Raw genomic sequence first — 18,284 nt, forward strand, 5'->3', positions numbered from 1 at the left:
GCACGCTTGCTTTCCTCCTGTTGGCAGAAAATCCACCTTTCTTAACCAGAGGTGAGACCTTCCCAGGTTCTGTGCCTCCTGGAAGGGATTGCAATTAGCACTCTGCTCTGTGGCAACCTGCCTTTTGTTTGCTAGCCATCCTTCTTTCTCTGCTGTCTTCCAGAGAATGTGTACCAGCAAGGAGTTAACACTGCCACGTTCAGCCCTGAGCAGATCAAGAGATTAAGCTGTTAAGCAGAATAACATGTTAAACACAGCAGAAAAATTAGTGATCCCTATCTGCTAAAAGCTACACCGTGTGCAGCTGAAAAATAGAAACAACCTGACCTGTTTTGGGCTTCTGTGAGTGGTTGGGCTCCTTGCTGCTGGGGCCAGGCGTTACTTTGGTTGAGTGCTGCAGCCGCTCAGCAAAGAGCCTGGGAAGGTTTCAGTGGTACAGGTTGGGTTGGAAGGCGATGTTGTGCAGCTCTGTCTCAGAACCTGCTTCCATGATGTCTTTGCTGTGGTTTATTTGAACCGTCTTCATTTCTAGTTTCTCCTGTTCCACTCAAAACACTGTCTTTAAGTGAGGAAAATAACTGCTTTTCAGCGCTCAGCTTTTCCACTTAGCAGCCCACCTGCTTGTGCTCCCAGGCTTGCTTGACTCTGAGATGACTTGTCTGATCTGTTTGCTTCCCTTGCCCTGCCTGTAAGGCAGCACCCAGCTTCTTACAGGCCTTTATTTAATCACCCCAGTGCCGCTTGCTTTGCCCAATGGTGGGCTGCAGCTGTGCATCTTGCAACCCATTTCAGAAGAGATGACAGATGCCTCCATCTTCCCACTTGCAAACTGGGTGGTGTAGCCAGGAGGTTTCAGTTTCTACCTGCTTGTTGGCTTTAGGCAGTTCTTTCCAGGTAACTGAAGGTGAGTCCCACTTCATGGGAAGCCTAATGGAAGCAGGACTGGGCGAATGCACACTTCTCTGATGTGCTTTGTAGAAACAAAACCAAACAAATAACACTAAAAATGAGGTCTGAGTAGTGGAGAGGGGGGGGAAGAATGCAACAAATGGAGCATTGGAAAGTGGACTGTTTGAGTGCACCAGAAGTATTAAACCTGGCTTCAGTGTGCTTGTGCATCTTTAACTTCTTTTCTCTTTTCCACTGAAGATCCCAATACTGAATATTCAGGTGAAAATATTCCCAGCTCTCTGTACCGTCGCAGGAACCATATTTTCCTGTACAAACTACTTTGGCGTCATCTTCACAGGTGGAGTTGGCAAAAATGGATCCACCATAGCAGTGAGTACTGGGTTTGCTCATTTTAGTTCCTTTCCAGCATGCTGTGACTTTCCAGCCATGGCCTTGGTTTTCATATCACGTGAAGGAAGCATGATGGTGATGCTTTCCGTTCAGTTCTTTGACTTGGGGAGGAAAGTTAAGATAGGCTGTGTAAGAATAGCTTTACAAGTCAAAGGTTTTAAATGTCTGTGTTTAAGAAGGCTGTGGTGCTTTGATGTTTTGTATGATTAATTCAAAAGCAAACAGGTAATAAAAATACCTATTTCCAAAAAGTTCCCAGGCATCCAGTGCAGAAATCCATTCAGAAGGAAACTGGTCAAGCAGACCAGCATGGCTTTGCTCATTCTGAGTAATAATTACGTTACCAGTTAAAAAGTATAGATTTCTGTACAGGTGTCTTCTGCTACAGCAGGCAGTATTGACTGTGAAGCCCAGGGAGCTTTTCAGAAGGCCAGATTAACAACGACTTGCTGCTTAGAAGGCTGTTCTATTGCTTTTTAAGCTTCACAGAGGGAAATCTCTCCCAGCTTCAAGTCAGCATCAGCCCCTGCCTGGGTGATGAGTGCCAGCACGGTGCAGTTCTTGCTCTTGTTGTTCAGCACAGGAGAGGTTTGGCCACGCGCTCAGCTGGCGCTGGCTGGAGTTTCACCACATCTTGTTCCTGTTATTGCTGGTGCACAGCGCTTGCTTTTCATGTGTTCTTAGTTTAAAAACCACACGTCTGCACGCCACGCGAGCGTTTGGCTGGCTGAGATTATTTTACAACGTGCACATTGTCAACTTCATGCCTTAACTTTATCTCACTGCAGGGAACCAGCGTCCTTTCACCTTTCCTTCATATTGGGTCAGTGATTGCACTCGCTGCCATGATCTACAAGAAATCTGCTGTGCAGCTGTTTGAAAAGCACCCCTGCCTGTATATACTTACTTTCGGTTTTGTATCTGCTAAGATAACAAACAAACTCGTGGTAAGTACACCAGAGTTTCAGGTTATTGCAGTAAGACTTCTTGTAACTCTTCAAGTTCTCTGGTTATTCCATCAGCTGACTTGCATCTGTTCTGTGTAGCAAAGTGATAAACACACTTCAGTAGCTTGGAGGTGCAGGGGATGGAACACGAGTTTTCTTCCACTTGGAACGGCAGCAGTGAACATCATGCTGATGCCACGGTTACACAGAGAGTACAGCTTTCAGCCCTGGGTTCTGTCTCTCCATCCATCCATCTGTCTCTCCCCCCTTTGCAGCTGTTCATTCACATCTCTGCCATGAGAAGGACTGGAGAAGAGCTGGCTGAATCCCTCTCCTGGTGTGTGTGTGTGTGTGTGTGTGTGAGAGGAATGTTTGCTGGGGGAGGAGATAAGCTGACAGAGCTGTGGGAGTCTGGGACAAGAGCTTGAGTTGAAGTTAAGCACTTGGAGAGAAATAGTAGTGAGAATCATTTACTGGGTTGTAGCAGGGAGCTGATCAACCGAGTGCTGCCCCACGCTGTCCCAGTTCTGTGGCAAACCAGCATTGCTGCTGTCACCAGGCACCTGATGCATTATACTGCAACGTGGCTTTAACTGCAGCTTTTTTGGCTTTGGGTGAATCACTGTCAGTATGTTAATGTCTCAACTTCCTTTGTTTTTAACTGCAGGTTGCACACATGACCAAAAGTGAAATGCACCTGCACGATACAGCTTTCATAGGCCCGGCTCTGTTGTTTCTGGACCAGTATTTTAACAGCTTTATTGATGAGTATATTGTACTCTGGATTGCCCTGGTAAGTATGGGCTCACCTTGTCTGCAGTGATAACTGATATTTAGTGCTCTTTTCCTCCATGCTGTTGGCATTGGTTGAACCTAGCTGACTCCCCTTGAGGATGGTGGCACTGGGGACCTGCTTGACTGAGTTGATTTTTAAGCAGCCCTTTATGCAAACCGAGGTGAGGAGGGTTTGCTTGGTGCATAGTTCATGTGGCTGTAAAGCAATGCAGCAGATCTTCAGAGCTTTGAGTGTTTTGAAGGTCTGTGATGATGCCATATCAGGAAGGGAATGCGTCATTTGTGGTGCAGGAGCAGCATGGCTCTGCTTTCATCTTGTGATGACAAGTGTGCCCACAGTTACTGGTAGAACGCATTAGGAAAAGTCTTAGCATTAAACTCATCTACATTTTTCAAGCAGTCAGCCATTACCTGTCAGTGTTAACCCAATAAAGTTGATGGCTTACAGTTATTGCTGTTTGGAGCTGAGAGGGGAATTTCACAGCATTTGTGTAGCGAATGGAGTCTTCCTTCCTTGGACTCTGCAGTTTGCATTTTCTATTTCACAAAGCTGAAGGCAGTTCAGCATTCTTAGGAACTGCCTGCAGACAGCATTTGCTCCTGCAGAGTTGGAGATCTTCCTCTTGAGAAGAGCCCAAGGGTTATTTTCTTTCTGAAGCACTCGGGTCGTGTCACAGCGATGGCGTGGAGCTGATGTGTAACTCTTCCTTTGGCAGATCTTTTCCCTCTTTGATTTGCTCCGATACTGTGTGAGTGTATGCAACCAGATTGCTGCCCATCTGCACATCCATGTGTTCCGAATCAAGTCCTCTTCCACTCATTCTAATCACCATTAATAAACGGGGAGCCACCATGGAGGAAAACGGGAAAGGAGTTGGTTTTCTACATGAGGAGGGCAAGATGTGTCGGAGACTAAGGCAACAAGCAGAAAAGAACAAGATCTGTGGTCATCAGTGTTGTGTAACTCTTACTCTTTGTTATCAGTAACACTCCTTAACTAGTCTCCTGCCTGACAGAGTGAATTCCAAGCACACCCTTAGTCAGCTCTACATGTAGTCAACTCTGTTGGTTCCGAGCCCAGGAAAGCATGCAGAGAGCACTGCTCTCTTTGTAATTAACTTTGATTACAGAATAATCTATGTATGGTGAATGGATCCCCAACAACTGAAGTTTCTAATGTAGTATAATTACAGCTGCAATACGACTTGCTTTTAATTTCAATATTTCGTCATCTCTTAGTGAAATACTTGTTTAGTGTCCACTTGAAATTCATTTACTAAAGACCTGAGCTGGTAACAGCAGATATCTCACTAACTTGTGTGGCTGAAGCAGCTGTTGAGGCTTGAGTCCAGGCTGATGCGGTTCATTTGCTGCAGCATTGCTGATAGAAGTGGTTTCTTGGCTGGAGAATACAGAGCAGGGATCTGCAGGAGGAAGGGATGACCAGCATGCAAAATAGTGTGGTATCTTTGTCAATTAATTTTATTTTTTTAAATAAACGTGATCTAAAAGACAACTTACTTCTCAATTTTCTTCAGTGGGAAAAACTTTAAAAAGAAGATTTTACTGTTTACTTTTTTTATGTATGGAACTTAAGCAAAATTTCCTTTCTGCTCTTAATAAATAAGGATTCTGAGAGCAGCAGTTGTCTTCAGATGTGTGAGTTGCTCTGTCCTGTTGGATTGAAGTACTTAATGTTAAGAAGCAGCCACCCTGCCATTTAAAAAGCAGTTTTCTAGTGCTGTAACTGCACAGCGATGTCATTCTGGGATCTCCAAGACTTCTCTGTGCTGTGTAATGTGGTAAGTTGCTCTTTATTCTGTTTTTAATACCAGTTCAAGTGCGGAGGCTGCTGGATTTAATGAAGGGTTGAAACGGGCAGAAGTGAAGTGCTGCAGTGAGTGCCTCGCTGTGGCACTAAGGTGAATTTTGGACCCTGAACAAAGGGCCCAGGTTTGCTGTGCACAGCAGGATCTGCTCTGGTTGCCTGGGGCTGTTGGTGGGACGTGCTGGGAGCCTGGAGGCTGAAAGCCCAGACCTGCCTGTGAGGTGTCAGGCTGATGGTGATGGAGAGCTGGGAACCCAGAGCACAGCAGTGCTTGAGAACTTTCTTTTCTGAAAGGAGTGGATGTGGCGCATTAAAAGGCAGTGACAATAGAATGCTGAACCAAAGCCCTGCTTGGCTGTGGGAAGTGGAAATGTGTATTTCCTGTGGCAGCCCAGTGAGTGGAAAACTCTCACAGGAAAGGGGGAGAAAATTCAGTTTCTCCTCACCCAAAAACCCTTCTTCCATCTCCTGGGAGAGACCCGGCATCAGTTTATTGTGGACAGAGGTGAAGTCTCCCCAATGGCAACTTGGAAACACGGGATGCTTGAGAGAGAACGCAGAGGGAGAAGAGCTCTGGTTCAGTCAGATGTTTCCCTTAAGGAGGGAAGAAGTGGGGCTGGCTCCTGCTTGGGGCATTGCAGGCATTGGAGTGAGATGCTGACTTCTCCATGGCAGCACGTCCAGCTGCAGAAAGTGCAGTGTTGGCTTTGCCTTGGTAGGAAGAGGCTTGCATCCTTCCTTGCGTGGTGCTGCTCACCCAGCAAGCATGGTGGAGTTTGGTCACACAGCCTTCAGGGCAGCAGCTGCCCCAGTTCCAGGTAACTGAGATGTAGATAGCATTCATGCTTAGTCTATCTAAACTGCATTCATCTGGATGAAGGTTCTGTCAGGGGAAGCCCAGCCTCTCACTGCTGCTCTTCAGGTGGTGGAGAAGAGCCTGCAGGACTGGCAGTGCTGGAAGCTGCTGAGTCTTCCCACTATGGGATTCCTTCCATCAGATGGGGGTGGGTGCAGAACTCAGGACCTTGGGAAGTCCCTGCTGAAGCAGTGGGGCAAACAGGGAGTTGTTCTCTTGGTTTTTAGGGTTTTGAGATTAAGCTGCTTTGAGTAACTTATCACTGATGTGGTGAAGAACTGAAGTCTTTAAGGGGCTGTCCAGGTCCAAACAAGCTGCTAGGAGGGAGTCCAATGCCTGTTGCAATGGGGAAATGCACTGTGATACCTTGTCCTGAGCTTTTTGTCAACCAAAAGCTGGAGCAACTTCAGGGATCCCTTCCCATGTCCGTGCAGATCAGGTTTCAGTGTTAGCAGAGGGCAGCATCCTGTTCATAAAGGAACATTACTGCTTGTAACCCCAGCCGTGCAGGGCACTGCTGTGGGCGTAGGGATTGTATAAATGCCTGTAACAAATGATGGAACACATGAACTTTGGCACTGTGCACTGCAGCCCTGCTGTTTGTGATCATAGGTTATCCCAGATATGCTTGTAGGCCTAAAGTTGTTGTAGGAGGTGGAGGAGGAGCAGCATTTACACACTCACGCCAATCTTGTGACACTCCTTTTCCACTCTGTTGCATGCAGAAGATGCTGTAGAGGGAAAAGCAACAGCAACAGCAGCCTCTGTGCTTCCTGCAGCACTGCATGGACCTCACATCCTTCAGAGCTCATAATGAGGTTTCCTGTGAAACCATCGAGGGAAGCTGAGAATGTGAGTTGGTGCTGGACTGCTGCATGCTGTAAGGACTGATGGAGGGGTTCCCTGCCTTCAGCAAGGGCTTAGAGTGGGAAGAGGATGTTGAGATAGCTTGGGCTCTGATTCTGGCTCATCTGAGCATCAGTTGTGTTTCATGTTTGTGTTTTCTTCCTACCCTGCATTCACCCAGTGCCTCTCTGTGCCTGATTTCATTTGGGAATGGAGTTATGGAGAGGTTTAATCCTCAGGGATGAAGGCCACAGCAGTGTTCTGAGGTCAGAGGCAGCAGAGCAGCATGCTGATAGGAGCTGTGTGTTATTATCCTGCACTTATCTGAAAGCACTCAGCAATGGTGACTGTGCTGACTGGTAGGTTAAACAGGCACAGGGCTGTTTGCTGCTGGTGTGACACACCGTAACACAAACCTCATCTTCCACACGGGGCAGCTGTGCAGCAGAACCAAAAGCACGGAGCCCCTGCCTGCTGGTTGTTTGTACTGCTGGGAGCTGCGCTCACAGCTTATCAGAAATGAGCACTTTCCAGTTCAGGGCAACATTTCCTGGCATTGCTTTATTTACTGTTGCAGACTTAGAGCAAAGTGTGAGACAGACCTTGAGCAGGAAGAAGGGTTTAAAAATGCACTGAGTTTTGCTGGTTGGCTGCAATGTGAGCTGAGCACGGCTGCAAGCAGCTGCTGTGGGAGGCAGCCCAAAGAAAGGAGGGGATTTTCTTCAGCACCTGCCCTGCTTTTTAGCACTGGATCTGCTTTCTTTGCTGCTCTTGCTGCACATCCTTGAGGTCCAGGTTCTGGGTGTTACAGGGCAGGGTGTTGTTAAAGCTGTTGCTGGATTGTGCTGCCCAGGTGAGTGAGTAGTTCTATCAGTCAAGCTGATTTTCAATGTTGGGCCAACCCAAATCCAGAAGCTCTTAGTGCTCACAGATCAGAAACATCACCAGTCATAAAGGTGTAGGAAATGAGGGCTGAGCTGTGAGGAAGTTAGAGCATAACCCAAGGGGAAAAAGACAGGAGAAGAGGTGGGGGTCAGGATTTAGGGGCCTGGGGGCAGACTGTGGCCCCGGGTTTTTTTCCTTCCTCTCTCATTGAATCATAGCCCATGCAGTATGTCATAAAATGCATTACATGAGTTACACCTTGCTCGAGGAGCCATTTTTGCACACATCCATTCTCTTTTCAGCAGCAGTCACTTTCCATTGGGCGCTTCTCAGGCAGAAGCAAAGCAGCTGCAGGTTCCAGACCTTCAGGCCAGTGGCGATGCTTCATTACTGAAGAGCTGCTGCCAAAGCAGGGACCACTTCCCTTTCTCCTCAATGAGATGTTATGCAGCTCAGAAGGTCAATGACTTCTCCAAACAACAACGAGAAGGAAAAGTGGGAGAGTGGTTTGTGCAGAAAGGATAACAGCTGCTTATTAACGCCCTGCGTTTCCGCTTCCCCTTCTGTGGTGGGAGATGAAAAAACAAGAAGCACAGCCAAAGTTCACTACTCTTTAATTTCCCATAGGCTGATGGTAACTATCACACTCCCCATGATTTGGGACTTGTGGAGGCAAAGACGACGCCTGCAGTGCCCAGCCCCTTTGTGCCCTGACAAACAGCTCTCATCCTCCCCCAACCCAAACAGAAGCAGAGCAAAAAGTCACCATCCCTATTGCAGCACGGCTGGGCACATCACTGCTCTTCAGCAGCGCTTCTGCTGCTTCTATTTGTGCAGGGCTGCACCCACAGCTGCTCCTCCAACAAATGCTCTCTGCTTCTGCCTCAGTTCTGTCAGGGTCCCAGCAGCTCTGACCCAACATCTGCAGGTGGATCGTGGATCGTGTTATTAAATGTCTCCAGCAGCTCAGTGCCACCATGGGGGAGTGGAGGAGGAAGGAAGTTATAGTAAAAGATACTGTGATGACTGAGATGGGGCAGTTTGGCCACGCAGCCTTGAAGAGGACAGAGCTCTGCCTTCTTCCACACCTCCTGCTGGGAAAAGCCAGCATCTCTCCCTGCTCATCCCTTCTCTCCCCTGGGAAGGTCCAGTGCCAGGGAGGAACCAGGCAGACCTGCAGTTCTGAGTCTGTGCAGCAGCCCTTGCTTCCTGTGCAGATGCATTAGAAAAAGGGGAGAGCAGTGAGGGTATTTTAAGAGTACTTTAAGTCTGCTGCAGGCATCACGCTTCAGTGGCAGCACTGAGATGAACCACAGTGATACAGCAGGGGTTGGCATCAAACCCAGCAGTGAGGAGGACGTTGCCACGTTTTACTGTGAGTTAACCAGCACTTCCTCCTCCCCAGCTCTCCTCTCTGCTGCAGATCAGAGTCCTGTAACGCTCAGGTTTGCTTATGATGTGAATAAGTAGCCTGTCAGTTCATTTCCCCAAGCAGCTGAAGTGGTTCCATGCATCACCAACAAAGACAGCAGATACCAGAATCCTCAGAAACTATTCCATAGGATGCTACCTATTTGCCAAACCTATGTTTGGCTTACTTAGAAATCAACAGTGTTCCCTACTCATCACTGGTCCATTTTGTCCTTTAGCAATGACCGGTCCTGCAGCTGCCCCCCACTTCCATCCATCAGCACACAGCGCTGGGGTTCCCCAGAGCAGCTCAGCATAGGGCTGAGCACTGAGCCATGTTCCTGGCCCAGCCAGGTGGGAGGAGACACCCCAACCCGCTTGTGAGCTCTGTGCAAAACTATTTTCCAGTGCAACGGTGCCCTGAGGGAAAAGGGAAAGGGCAGAAACCGGTGCTGGGTGCTTTCCATGAGTCTCGGGCAGGACAGACCCAGCAGAATCCGGAGTGCTCTGCCCTTGGCTGGGCACAGGTGGAACACACAGCCCTGCTGGGTGCCGGCCCTTCAGGCTGCTCTCAGGAGTCCCTTCGGTGCTTCTTCTGCTGGTGGTATTCTGTTATCTTCTGCTGGAAGTAGGCTGTAGGCACAGAAAGGTGGTTTGGGGTCAGCAAACAGGGCCAGAGCTGTCACAGCTGTGCTTGCAGCTCGTGCATGGAACTGGAAGGTGGTGCATGGGGCTGGATGGCACGCACTGGGTTACAGAGGGCCACATCCAGGGGGGTCCGGGTGAAACGGGGTTGTGGGGATCCTCCACCCACCACCACTTCCCCCCCAGAGTGAACTCAGGTTACACTCACATCGGTTTTCACCCACATATTTGTTCCTGTTCCATTTTTGTGCTTTGTACCCAACCAACAAGGAAGAAAGCGGGAGACCATGAGAGTGCAAGCAGCTAAAAAAGGTGACACAGCAGGACCACAACAGCTCAGATTCTGCCCTCTGTCTGCTGCAGGTTTGTCCCTGTGTACCCTGGGCAGGGCGCAGCAGGCTGGGGAGATCCGTGTCCAAACCAAACATTTGTGCTTCTGTTGGCTGTCTGCCTAAGTCTCAAAATGAGCCCAGCTGGTTTCTGACTGCTAATAGGAGCAGAGAAATGCACTGAAGGTAAATGGGTGCTCGGGTCCCACTTACTGCCCTGAGCATCCCCAGCACTGAGCTGCAGCCCTGTCCGAGTATGGGGCATTTTTTCCCCTTCTCCACCCCCCCCCCCAGCACTCTGCAGCCTCCTTTACCTTCCTGTGGGATCCTGCTCTTCTCTGCATCCTCAATAAATAAGGAGAACATGTTGGTCTTCACAAACTTCTTCACAAACCTGCGGTTGGTCTTGGAGGCGATGGCCTTACAGAATGCTCTCTCCTGGAAGGTGCCCAGGCCGTTTTTGCTCCACTTGATGTGGGAGGGGTAATGCCCAACCAGACGGACAAAGAACTGCACAAAGGCCTCGGAGATGAGTGCGTTCAGCTGCTCGGATGCTGGGGGAGGGACACAGCATTAGAGGTGGAGATGGGACTCTGTTATTCCAAATGGAGCCCAGGTCTCATTAGGAGAACCGTCTGCCCTCTGTCGCCTTAACCCCATGTAAAGAGACGCCCTTACTGTGGATGTTGTTGTTGCTGTTGTGCCTGTTCAGAGATGCCAGCATCTCATTCTGCAGCTTGATGGGCAAGATCTCCTTCTCATCACCCACCTGGAAGGCAAATGGGGCCCATGAAGGATCCGCGTGGCTGTGGAGGTGCTCAGGGGCTCTGCAGGGCCCTGTGGTTATGGTGTGCAGTGATGCTGGGGATGGGGTGCCCCACACACAGAGGCTGCTGCTCATGGGGCAGCAGAGCGGGTGGAGGAATCCCTTTGTGGGACACAAAGATGCAGAATCATCGGATCATTAAAGTCAGAAAAGACCCCTGAGATCCCGAGTCCAACCCCACCCCACGTGCCCACCTATGTCCCTCAGGGCCACATGTCCACCATTCTGAACCCCTCCAGGGATGGTGACCCCCACCACTCCCACTACCAAGGCCACAGCCCTGCCACCGAGAGGCAGCTGGGACAAAGTGGGGAAGGGGCCCTTCCTGGTGCTGTCCCTCAGCCCAACATCCTGAGTGGGGAAACCTACCGCCCTGAGGATCTTCCCTTTGCACAGATCAACTATTAGAGCCTGGAAGAGAGCACAGAACAACGGGCTGAGCAACCACAGCCACCGAGACATCCGCTGCGCTCCTCCCCATTGCTGCTTCCCACCCAGCACAAACTCAGGGTCACAGCTGAACCCAGCGCTCAGCCAGACCCCTTTACCCCTCCTGGCTGCAATAAATACCTCCTCCATGGGCTGCTCCAGCACTCGCTCCAGGTGCCGCATCTGGATGCCAACCATGAAGGGCGTGGGGCAGCAGACGGTGTCAAGGAGGCATTCAGGGACCACGGGGATGTAGGTGTGAGCCCACGTGAAGGGGTAGAGGAGAGCAGCCACAGCATGGATGCACTGCGAGAGGACACTGCGAGAGCACGAGGAGCTCAACCTGTGCTTCTCCCAGGGCCTGGGGGGTATTTTGGGTAAAAAAACGGCCCAGGACTGACCTCAGCTCCTCAGCCAGGAAGATGAGCCGCCGCTCCAGCACGGCAGAGGCGAAGATGTGCAGGATGAGGATGGGGCTGAGCCGCTGGAGCAGCGCTGGGAACTCCACGTGCTCCAGGTGGGCGTCCACAGGACGTGTGAGCACAATGAGCTGCGGGGTGAGAGCCACCGAGGTTGGAGTAAGGGGCAAACATCCCTTCTGTGCCCACCTGAGCCTCCCAGAAGATGATCTGGGAGCAATTCATGACCACAGCACTGCCCAAACATCCTGGAGTTTGCAGCATCTGCATCGAGACCTCCTGCAAAGCACAGCCTTCCCCTTGTCCTGCACGGGGATTTGGAACACGCAGAAACAAAATGCAGGGGATGCCACAGGCAGTGCCTACTGTAGCGTTTACTGATTAGGGCAGTGGAGTTGTAACCCAAAGTTCTCCAGTGTTCACGAGGCCCCAGTAGGAGACCTCAGCACACAGCCTGCGGGCAGCGCTGGAGAAAGTCGCCCAGAAAAGGGAGGAAGGCACAACTTCTGCTATGAAAACCACACAGACTTCCTCAAAAGCCATCCCAGGAGGGCAGGCACGCTTCATGCTTGCAAGGATGCAAAGGTGAAACATCAGGCTGGTGTTCGGTGGTGGTGTGTCCCTTCAGTTGGCTTTGCCCTGGGTGCACAGCCCCCAGCAGTGAGCTGTGACACAGCGCTGCATGAGGTGTGACAGCCCTGTCACCTCTCTGCACCTTGCCTGCCCTGTGGGGTCACCCTGTGCTGCGACACTGCCATCAAAGTGCTGCATTCCCAGCAGGCAGCGCAGGGCCTCCACAGCCTCTTCCAGCACAAATCCTGTACGATGTCCAGCTCTCAGCCCTGCAGCACCCAGGATGTTTCCAGCCCTTTCCCTGGGATCTCCCTGCCTCGTTCCAGCCCCTGCCAGGAGCCTCACATTCCATCTCTTCCAAAGAACGTCCCCGTTCGCCCTGCTTCCCCGTCACCCCCAGCCACGCTCCTGCAGCCTGGCCCTCAGCCAGAGCATTGAGCAACGTGCAAAGCCCTTGCACAAGTTTTCCTGGATGAAGAAATCCCTTGTAATTTGACAGGCAGCTGCCAAATGGCACTGGAGAGGGAGGATCCTGCTCTCAGACCCACCCCAGCAGGACGCATCCTGGGGATGCTCAGCACTGTTGCAGGATCCAGGGCAGATCCTTCCAACTTTTCACTGCAGTTTCACCATAAGAGAAAGGGAAAAACAGAACAAGCTCTGCTTGTGCTAACCTGGCCCTGTGCTTTGCATGGGCGAGGTGGGCACCGTGCCCTGCTCAGATCTTTCTGAGCAGCACTGCAGGTAGGAGCTGGGCTTGCTGCATGCCTCCAGCGTGCCTTTGGTGCTCGGCTGAGGCGGTGCAGAGGGCGAGCTGCAGCCTGCACTGCTGCTTTGCAGCCCTGAGGCAGGGTGTGAACCAGCACAGCCCCAGCACAGCAGTGCTGACGCTGAGGCTGTTTGAGCAGCGATGCTCAGGAATGGTGTCAGGTGAGGTTTTGCACTGAGGGCTCCGGGCTGATGGAGCTGCAAAGTGGCATCGCCCACAGGTGGGCTCCATCCTCACCACTGCTCTCACTCACGGGAGGTGGCACCTCTGTCCCCCAGGGCACGAAGTCCTCACTGCCCGACCCAAACCCATGGAGGCAGCCCCACGCTGGAGCAGCACAGAAGGTGCCGAGTCCCCACAACCAACCTCTGTGCCCGACTCGGGGATGAAGCTTTTAATGGTGACTGTTTTCCCCGGAGCTGGAAAGGGCGATTCCCGCAGGCCCTGCATGAAGGGGTAAATCACAGCCATGGAGATCTGACGCCTCTTCTCCACCTCGTCCAGGATCTGAGGGAGGCAAAAGGAAGCCACGAAATGCCAGCAGGCAGCAGGGCGGCCGCCTGGCACAGCGGTACCCGCATAGAGCCCCACCTTGGAGAAGAGCCCGAAGCAGCCCAGGCAGCTGATGATGCAGAAGACCTCAGGGAGGCGGACACCACGGCCAGAGGGCTGCAGGAGGATGGGAGAAGGGGTTGAGCATCGCCCAGCCCCATCACGTCAGATCCCTCCTCCTCCCAGTGATCTCCAGACCCATTCACCCCAAGGAGAACCTTCTCTGGAATTGGAATGGGAAAAATCCCAGTTGCTCGCTGGGGGACTTTCAGAGCTGGGACTTCAGCCACGGATGTGCTGTGCTGTAAGAGCACAGGGCACCAGGGCCCGGAGTTTGGATGCCAGGGTTGTTCATCATTTTGGCACAAAGCCCTGTGGCACATTCCCAAACTTTCCTCCCCATCTGACACCTCCTGCCCCATTCCTGCAGCTAATCCCACCTCCTGATAAAACAGCACCAGCGAGTGCCCAGGTTTCTCTTTCCTTTCCACCTGGATGATCCCACACTCGTTTCCTCCTTGTGCTTTCAGCCTTTCGGACACCCAGTACCAAAATCTTGGGTGCAGATGTGGGGAGAGAAGGATGGGGTGGTGGGATCAGCAAGTCACTGAGCGTGGGCTGCAGCCTCATGGCTTTCTGTCCCTATTTAAGTATCCTGCATGTGAACTGAGGCCCAAAGAAGAACTCCATCGTGCCCCCATGCTGGCCAGAATCCGTGAGCTGAGAGGCAGCCACAGCTCAGAACACGGGATGGGGCTGAGAGCACCCAGGTCCCCTGTACCCAACATAGGCACCACACACATCCCTGTACCCAGTGCTGTACGGGGCTGGCACTTCCCACATCCCACCTCCCAGCTCTGTTCTGGGCTGCTTTCCTCCACCCAGCAGCCAACTGACATCCCAACAGATATCAAAAAACACCCCAAGCCCATGGGGCAACCCCCACTGCTCATCACATCGCCTCCCCATTGGCGCAGCCTCAACCAGCGCTCACCAGCAGCCGCCTGCAGTAACCGATCTTCCTGCTGCCATCCACATTCGTCAGGACGAAGGAAAAGGTTTCACTGCGAGGAGATACAGAGCATGGGCACGGGGCAGCTGGCAGCCCACAGCCCTCCAGGTGGGACCGCAGCAGGGCAGGTACCTGGGGAAGGTGGTAACGGGCTCCCAGTTGTTGCCGTCGGGGAAGCAGAAGAGGGGGATGGCCTGCAGGAGCCGCTCCTCCTCCTCCTTCTGACCCTTCAGGAGGTTCTCACGCTGGAACAAAATGATGCCATTAGGGGGATGGATGGCACCCACAGGGCTGGGGTGGCACGGGATGGCTTTGGGGTGCCTGCACAGGGTACCTCCCTGCACTCCTCTGGCTCTGGTGATGGGGAAGGGAAACGTCCCCTTTTTCCTCTTAACCTCAGAAAACTCATCTTTCCCCAGAAGGGTGCAGGACCAAATACCTTTGGGAACTGATACGCTATCTTGGGTTCATAACGTCCATCTGACATCTTCTTCAGTGAAACCACCACCAGGTACTCAAAGAAGAACTGCCCAGCAGAATAGAAGACGGAGCTCCGCTCTCCTGCCTTTCCCAGAGGCACACGAGATGGGATGCTGTCGGCTGCAGGGGCCTCCTGTTTGCCTTCTGCAGCCAAAAAACAAAGCCAAAACCAGCAGAGAACAGTGAAAGGTAAGGCTGGGAGGTGTGCATGGAGGGAGAAACAGAGCTACTCGTGAACTGGACCCGGAACATAGCGGGTTCTGGTCCCTCTGAGGGCAACAGGGGACCCACGGGTTCAGGACATGGAATGGAAAGAGACAACTTCAGTGAGTCTTCTGGAGGAAATCAAGGCACCATCAGACCCCCACAGCCCTCCTTCACCCCATTCCAGAGAGGTTGGGGATGCCCAGAGCAATGCCTGGGCACGGAAGGGGGATGGAGAGCAGAACCACATGGGAGTGCTTTTAGAGCACTTTGATTTGTTTCCTTAGGGGGACAAAGAAACAGCAAACAGCCAGCACAGGTCTGGTTTGAGCACCTCCAAGGGCTCCGTGAGATGAATCCCAGAGTCTCCCTGCCAGATGCACTCAGTCCTGGGAACTGCTGATTGCAAATGAGATACCAGAGGGTTTTCCTTAAACCACAGCTCCCACAGCAAAGCAGCTCCTTGGAACTGCACCCTTTTTCTCGTTGAGCTGGTTGGGAGAGCAGCTGGGGAGCGTCAGCTTCACAGCCCCACAATGAGAAACAAGAACGAGGAGAGCCCACAGCGACATGCCCAAGGGTGCTGGGGTGCTCGTGGTGGGACAGCAGCATGGAGGGCTGGGGGATGAGCTCAGTACCTGTGCTTAGGTACATAGCAGGCAGGAAAACGGGCACGCAGCTGGATTAAACCTGCAGTCTGTCCCTGTATCCCAGGGATTGGCTGTGGGTTCCTGTGGCAGCTTGGCCACTGTCGTGCACCCTTAAGGCCGGCCTGGTGGGCACCTACAGCCTTCAGCCTGCAGACATTCCCAGCTGTGGATTTTCACCCCTCCCTCCCATGGGCACAGAGAGGACAAAGGCTGCAGCATTGCACCCTGCCCGCAACGAGGGCATTGCAAGAAAGACTTCATGCTGCACACGCAGCTTCCCACGCTGACAGCAAGCTCCTTATCAGCCAAAGGCAGAGCTGGGAGCTGCACAACCCGCCCCACTGTGCCCTTGCTGCCGGCTGAGTTCACCCCGTGCTGCCACCCACCTGCCCCGACAGAAAGGAAATGGCTTTCGCTTCACTTTCTACTCAGTGCTGAGAATAAAATCGTAAAGCCCCGAGCGTGGCTTTAGCTTGATGCTGCTGAGAAAATCTCTATTTATGTCTCAGAAACGCTCACAGATCGTCAAAAACCAATTGCTGCACCATCCTCCGGTGGTACCGTGCCCTGTGGGTACCAGGGCTGTGGGGCGCAGCCACGATGCCGGGTTCCGGTTCACCCTGCGGTGCTGCCTTTGGGGACGATCCTTCCACGTGGGGGATGCCCTCGCTGAGCTAAAGGTGTAAATACCCTTTGGTGTGGGGCAGACTCGTTCAGGACGGGTTTTGGTTGAGGTTGGTGGGAATAGGGCAGAGCAGGAGGGGTCGGGCTGAGCCCCCAGAGGGTGTTGTGAACATCGGAACCTGGGATAAAGCCTCGGGTTTAGGGTGAGCCCCCGGATAACGGATAAACCCCGGGGATTTAGAGCGTTTGAGACGAGCCCTGGGATTTGGGATAAGCCTCGGGATTTGGGGTGAGCCCCGCGGCAGAGGCTCGGGGAACGCTGAAGCGGACCGAACCGGTACCGGTGCCGACGCGACCGCGCTTCGCTGCCCGTGCGCATCCCCGCTCCGCCCGGCTCCCGCTGTCCCGGCACCGTCCCGTCCCGTCGGATCCTCCCAGCGCTCACCTCTGCGGCGCGGGCGCCGTAGGCTCCGTCGGAAGAAGCTGCTGATGGAGGAGGCCATGGTGGCCCCGACGTGGAGCGGCCCCGGTGCGGCGCTGCGGGGAGCTGTGCTTCCGCCCGTCGAGCTTTCGCTTTCCCGGGGGAGGAGGGACGGGACGGGGCGGAGAGGAGAAGAGAGGAGAGGAGAGGAGGAGCGGGGAGGGGGGGAGCCGGGCCGCACCTGGCGTCGGATGGAGGTTGGGGAGACGGCACCGGGAACGTGGGGTGCGGAAAGAACGGGGAGCACCGGGAACCAGGAGCACCGGGCACGTGGTTCTGGGATTACCTGAGTATGGGGAGGGCCGGGAGCATCCCTGGGCACGAAGGAGCCGGGCACGGCAGGGATGTCCTACGGCAGCGGCTGCTCCGCCTCCCCGGGGCTCTTTTGGGCAGAGGAAGGGGGCGAGGCTGAGCCACCCCTGTGCAGGGCGCAGGTCCGGGGCCGTTTGCTGGGATGGGGAAGCAGCTCCAGCTGGCACCGCCGAGCTGCGATTTTGTCCAGGTGTGGGAAAGCTGCGCTCCCACCTGTGCTGGCGCTTCTCCGTGGGCAGAGCTCTGCACCCTCCCTCAAAAACGCCCGGATCGGCCCTGTGGGCACAGCTGTGAGGTGCGATGAGTTGTGTACAGTCCTCAGCCCCGCTGTCAGAGCAGTTTGCAGACGCTGCTTTCCTGTACCCAACCCCCCCCTTTTGCCCCCGGTGATGTCTCTCTGCCCACCAGGGCCATTGGGAGCCGTGGGTCCGGGGGGATTTCTGCCGTTCCGGGGGGTGGCTGAGCACTCGTGCTTCAAGGAGCAGACTGTAGCAGGACTGTGTGCTGCTCCCAGGAGACATTTCCTGTTGGAACAGCAGGAGAATAAAAAATTTAGGGGTTTTCCCTTTCGACTTCAGAGGAAAATCCCTCCTTTCCTGGAAAACGGAGCCACCCTAGGAGAGCAATCATTGATTTCAGCCAGAAGAAATCCCCAAATTCCTTGTTTGGTAGTTGCTTTTTCTCTCCACACGCACAAAGCTTTTCTGCTTGCTCCCTTTAAGCCAAGCACGAATGCATTTCGCCATCACCTCGCTCCTCTCTGACAGCTTCTGTGCTGCGTTCCCAGCCCCAAACCTCTGTGCTCTGGAGGAACACTGTCCCTTTGTGCCCTGGCCACGATCCGTGCCCTGCTGAATTTGGACTCTTCCCACTGAGGGCTCCTCTCTGCCAGATTCCCACCGTGCCAACAAACAGACACATTGTGGGCTCTGCTGTGGGTGCACAGCCAAAACTGTTCTGCTTCACTGCACCGAGCCCGGAGAGCTTTTGTCTGTTCTTTTGTTTTGCTTTGTGGCCCCGGTGCTGATGGCTGCGTGCTGGAATTCTGCAAGCGTGGTGCATTCAGGGTGCAAACGCTGTGCTGCAAACATTGCCCTGCGAAACCCCGAG

The 18,284-nt window shown here is 53.2% G+C and overlaps 2 protein-coding genes across 5 annotated transcripts in view; one reads left to right on the top strand and one right to left on the bottom strand.

Moving 5' to 3' along the window:
* The window catches only part of CEPT1 (choline/ethanolamine phosphotransferase 1), a 22,931-nt gene extending 18,371 nt beyond the window's left edge, over positions 1–4,560 (top strand). For all 4 annotated transcript variants that reach the window (XM_042887078.1, XM_042887079.1, XM_042887076.1 and 1 more), the window contains exons 6-9: positions 1,150–1,281; positions 2,091–2,249; positions 2,917–3,042; positions 3,761–4,560. In XM_042887078.1, coding sequence (XP_042743012.1) covers positions 1,150–1,281; positions 2,091–2,249; positions 2,917–3,042; positions 3,761–3,880 — 537 coding nt within the window. In that variant the 3' untranslated portion in view covers positions 3,881–4,560. The remainder of the gene's footprint in view (positions 1–1,149; positions 1,282–2,090; positions 2,250–2,916; positions 3,043–3,760) is intronic.
* Positions 4,561–7,913: 3,353 nt separating this feature from the next.
* The window catches only part of DENND2D (DENN domain containing 2D), a 14,143-nt gene continuing 3,772 nt past the window's right edge, over positions 7,914–18,284 (bottom strand). Inside the window, 13 exon segments of the mRNA XM_042887187.1 lie at positions 7,914–9,502; positions 10,158–10,397; positions 10,522–10,612; positions 11,039–11,080; positions 11,240–11,417; positions 11,500–11,648; positions 13,226–13,366; positions 13,451–13,528; positions 14,406–14,475; positions 14,556–14,668; positions 14,863–15,047; positions 16,827–16,998; positions 17,001–17,138. Coding sequence (XP_042743121.1) covers positions 9,441–9,502; positions 10,158–10,397; positions 10,522–10,612; positions 11,039–11,080; positions 11,240–11,417; positions 11,500–11,648; positions 13,226–13,366; positions 13,451–13,528; positions 14,406–14,475; positions 14,556–14,668; positions 14,863–15,047; positions 16,827–16,998; positions 17,001–17,138 — 1,659 coding nt within the window. The 3' untranslated portion in view covers positions 7,914–9,440.

Source organism: Lagopus leucura, unplaced genomic scaffold (assembly GCF_019238085.1).
Source record: "Lagopus leucura isolate 7727_CA_CO unplaced genomic scaffold, USGS_WTPT01 Super-Scaffold_100073, whole genome shotgun sequence".
Lineage (NCBI taxonomy): Eukaryota > Metazoa > Chordata > Aves > Galliformes > Phasianidae > Lagopus > Lagopus leucura.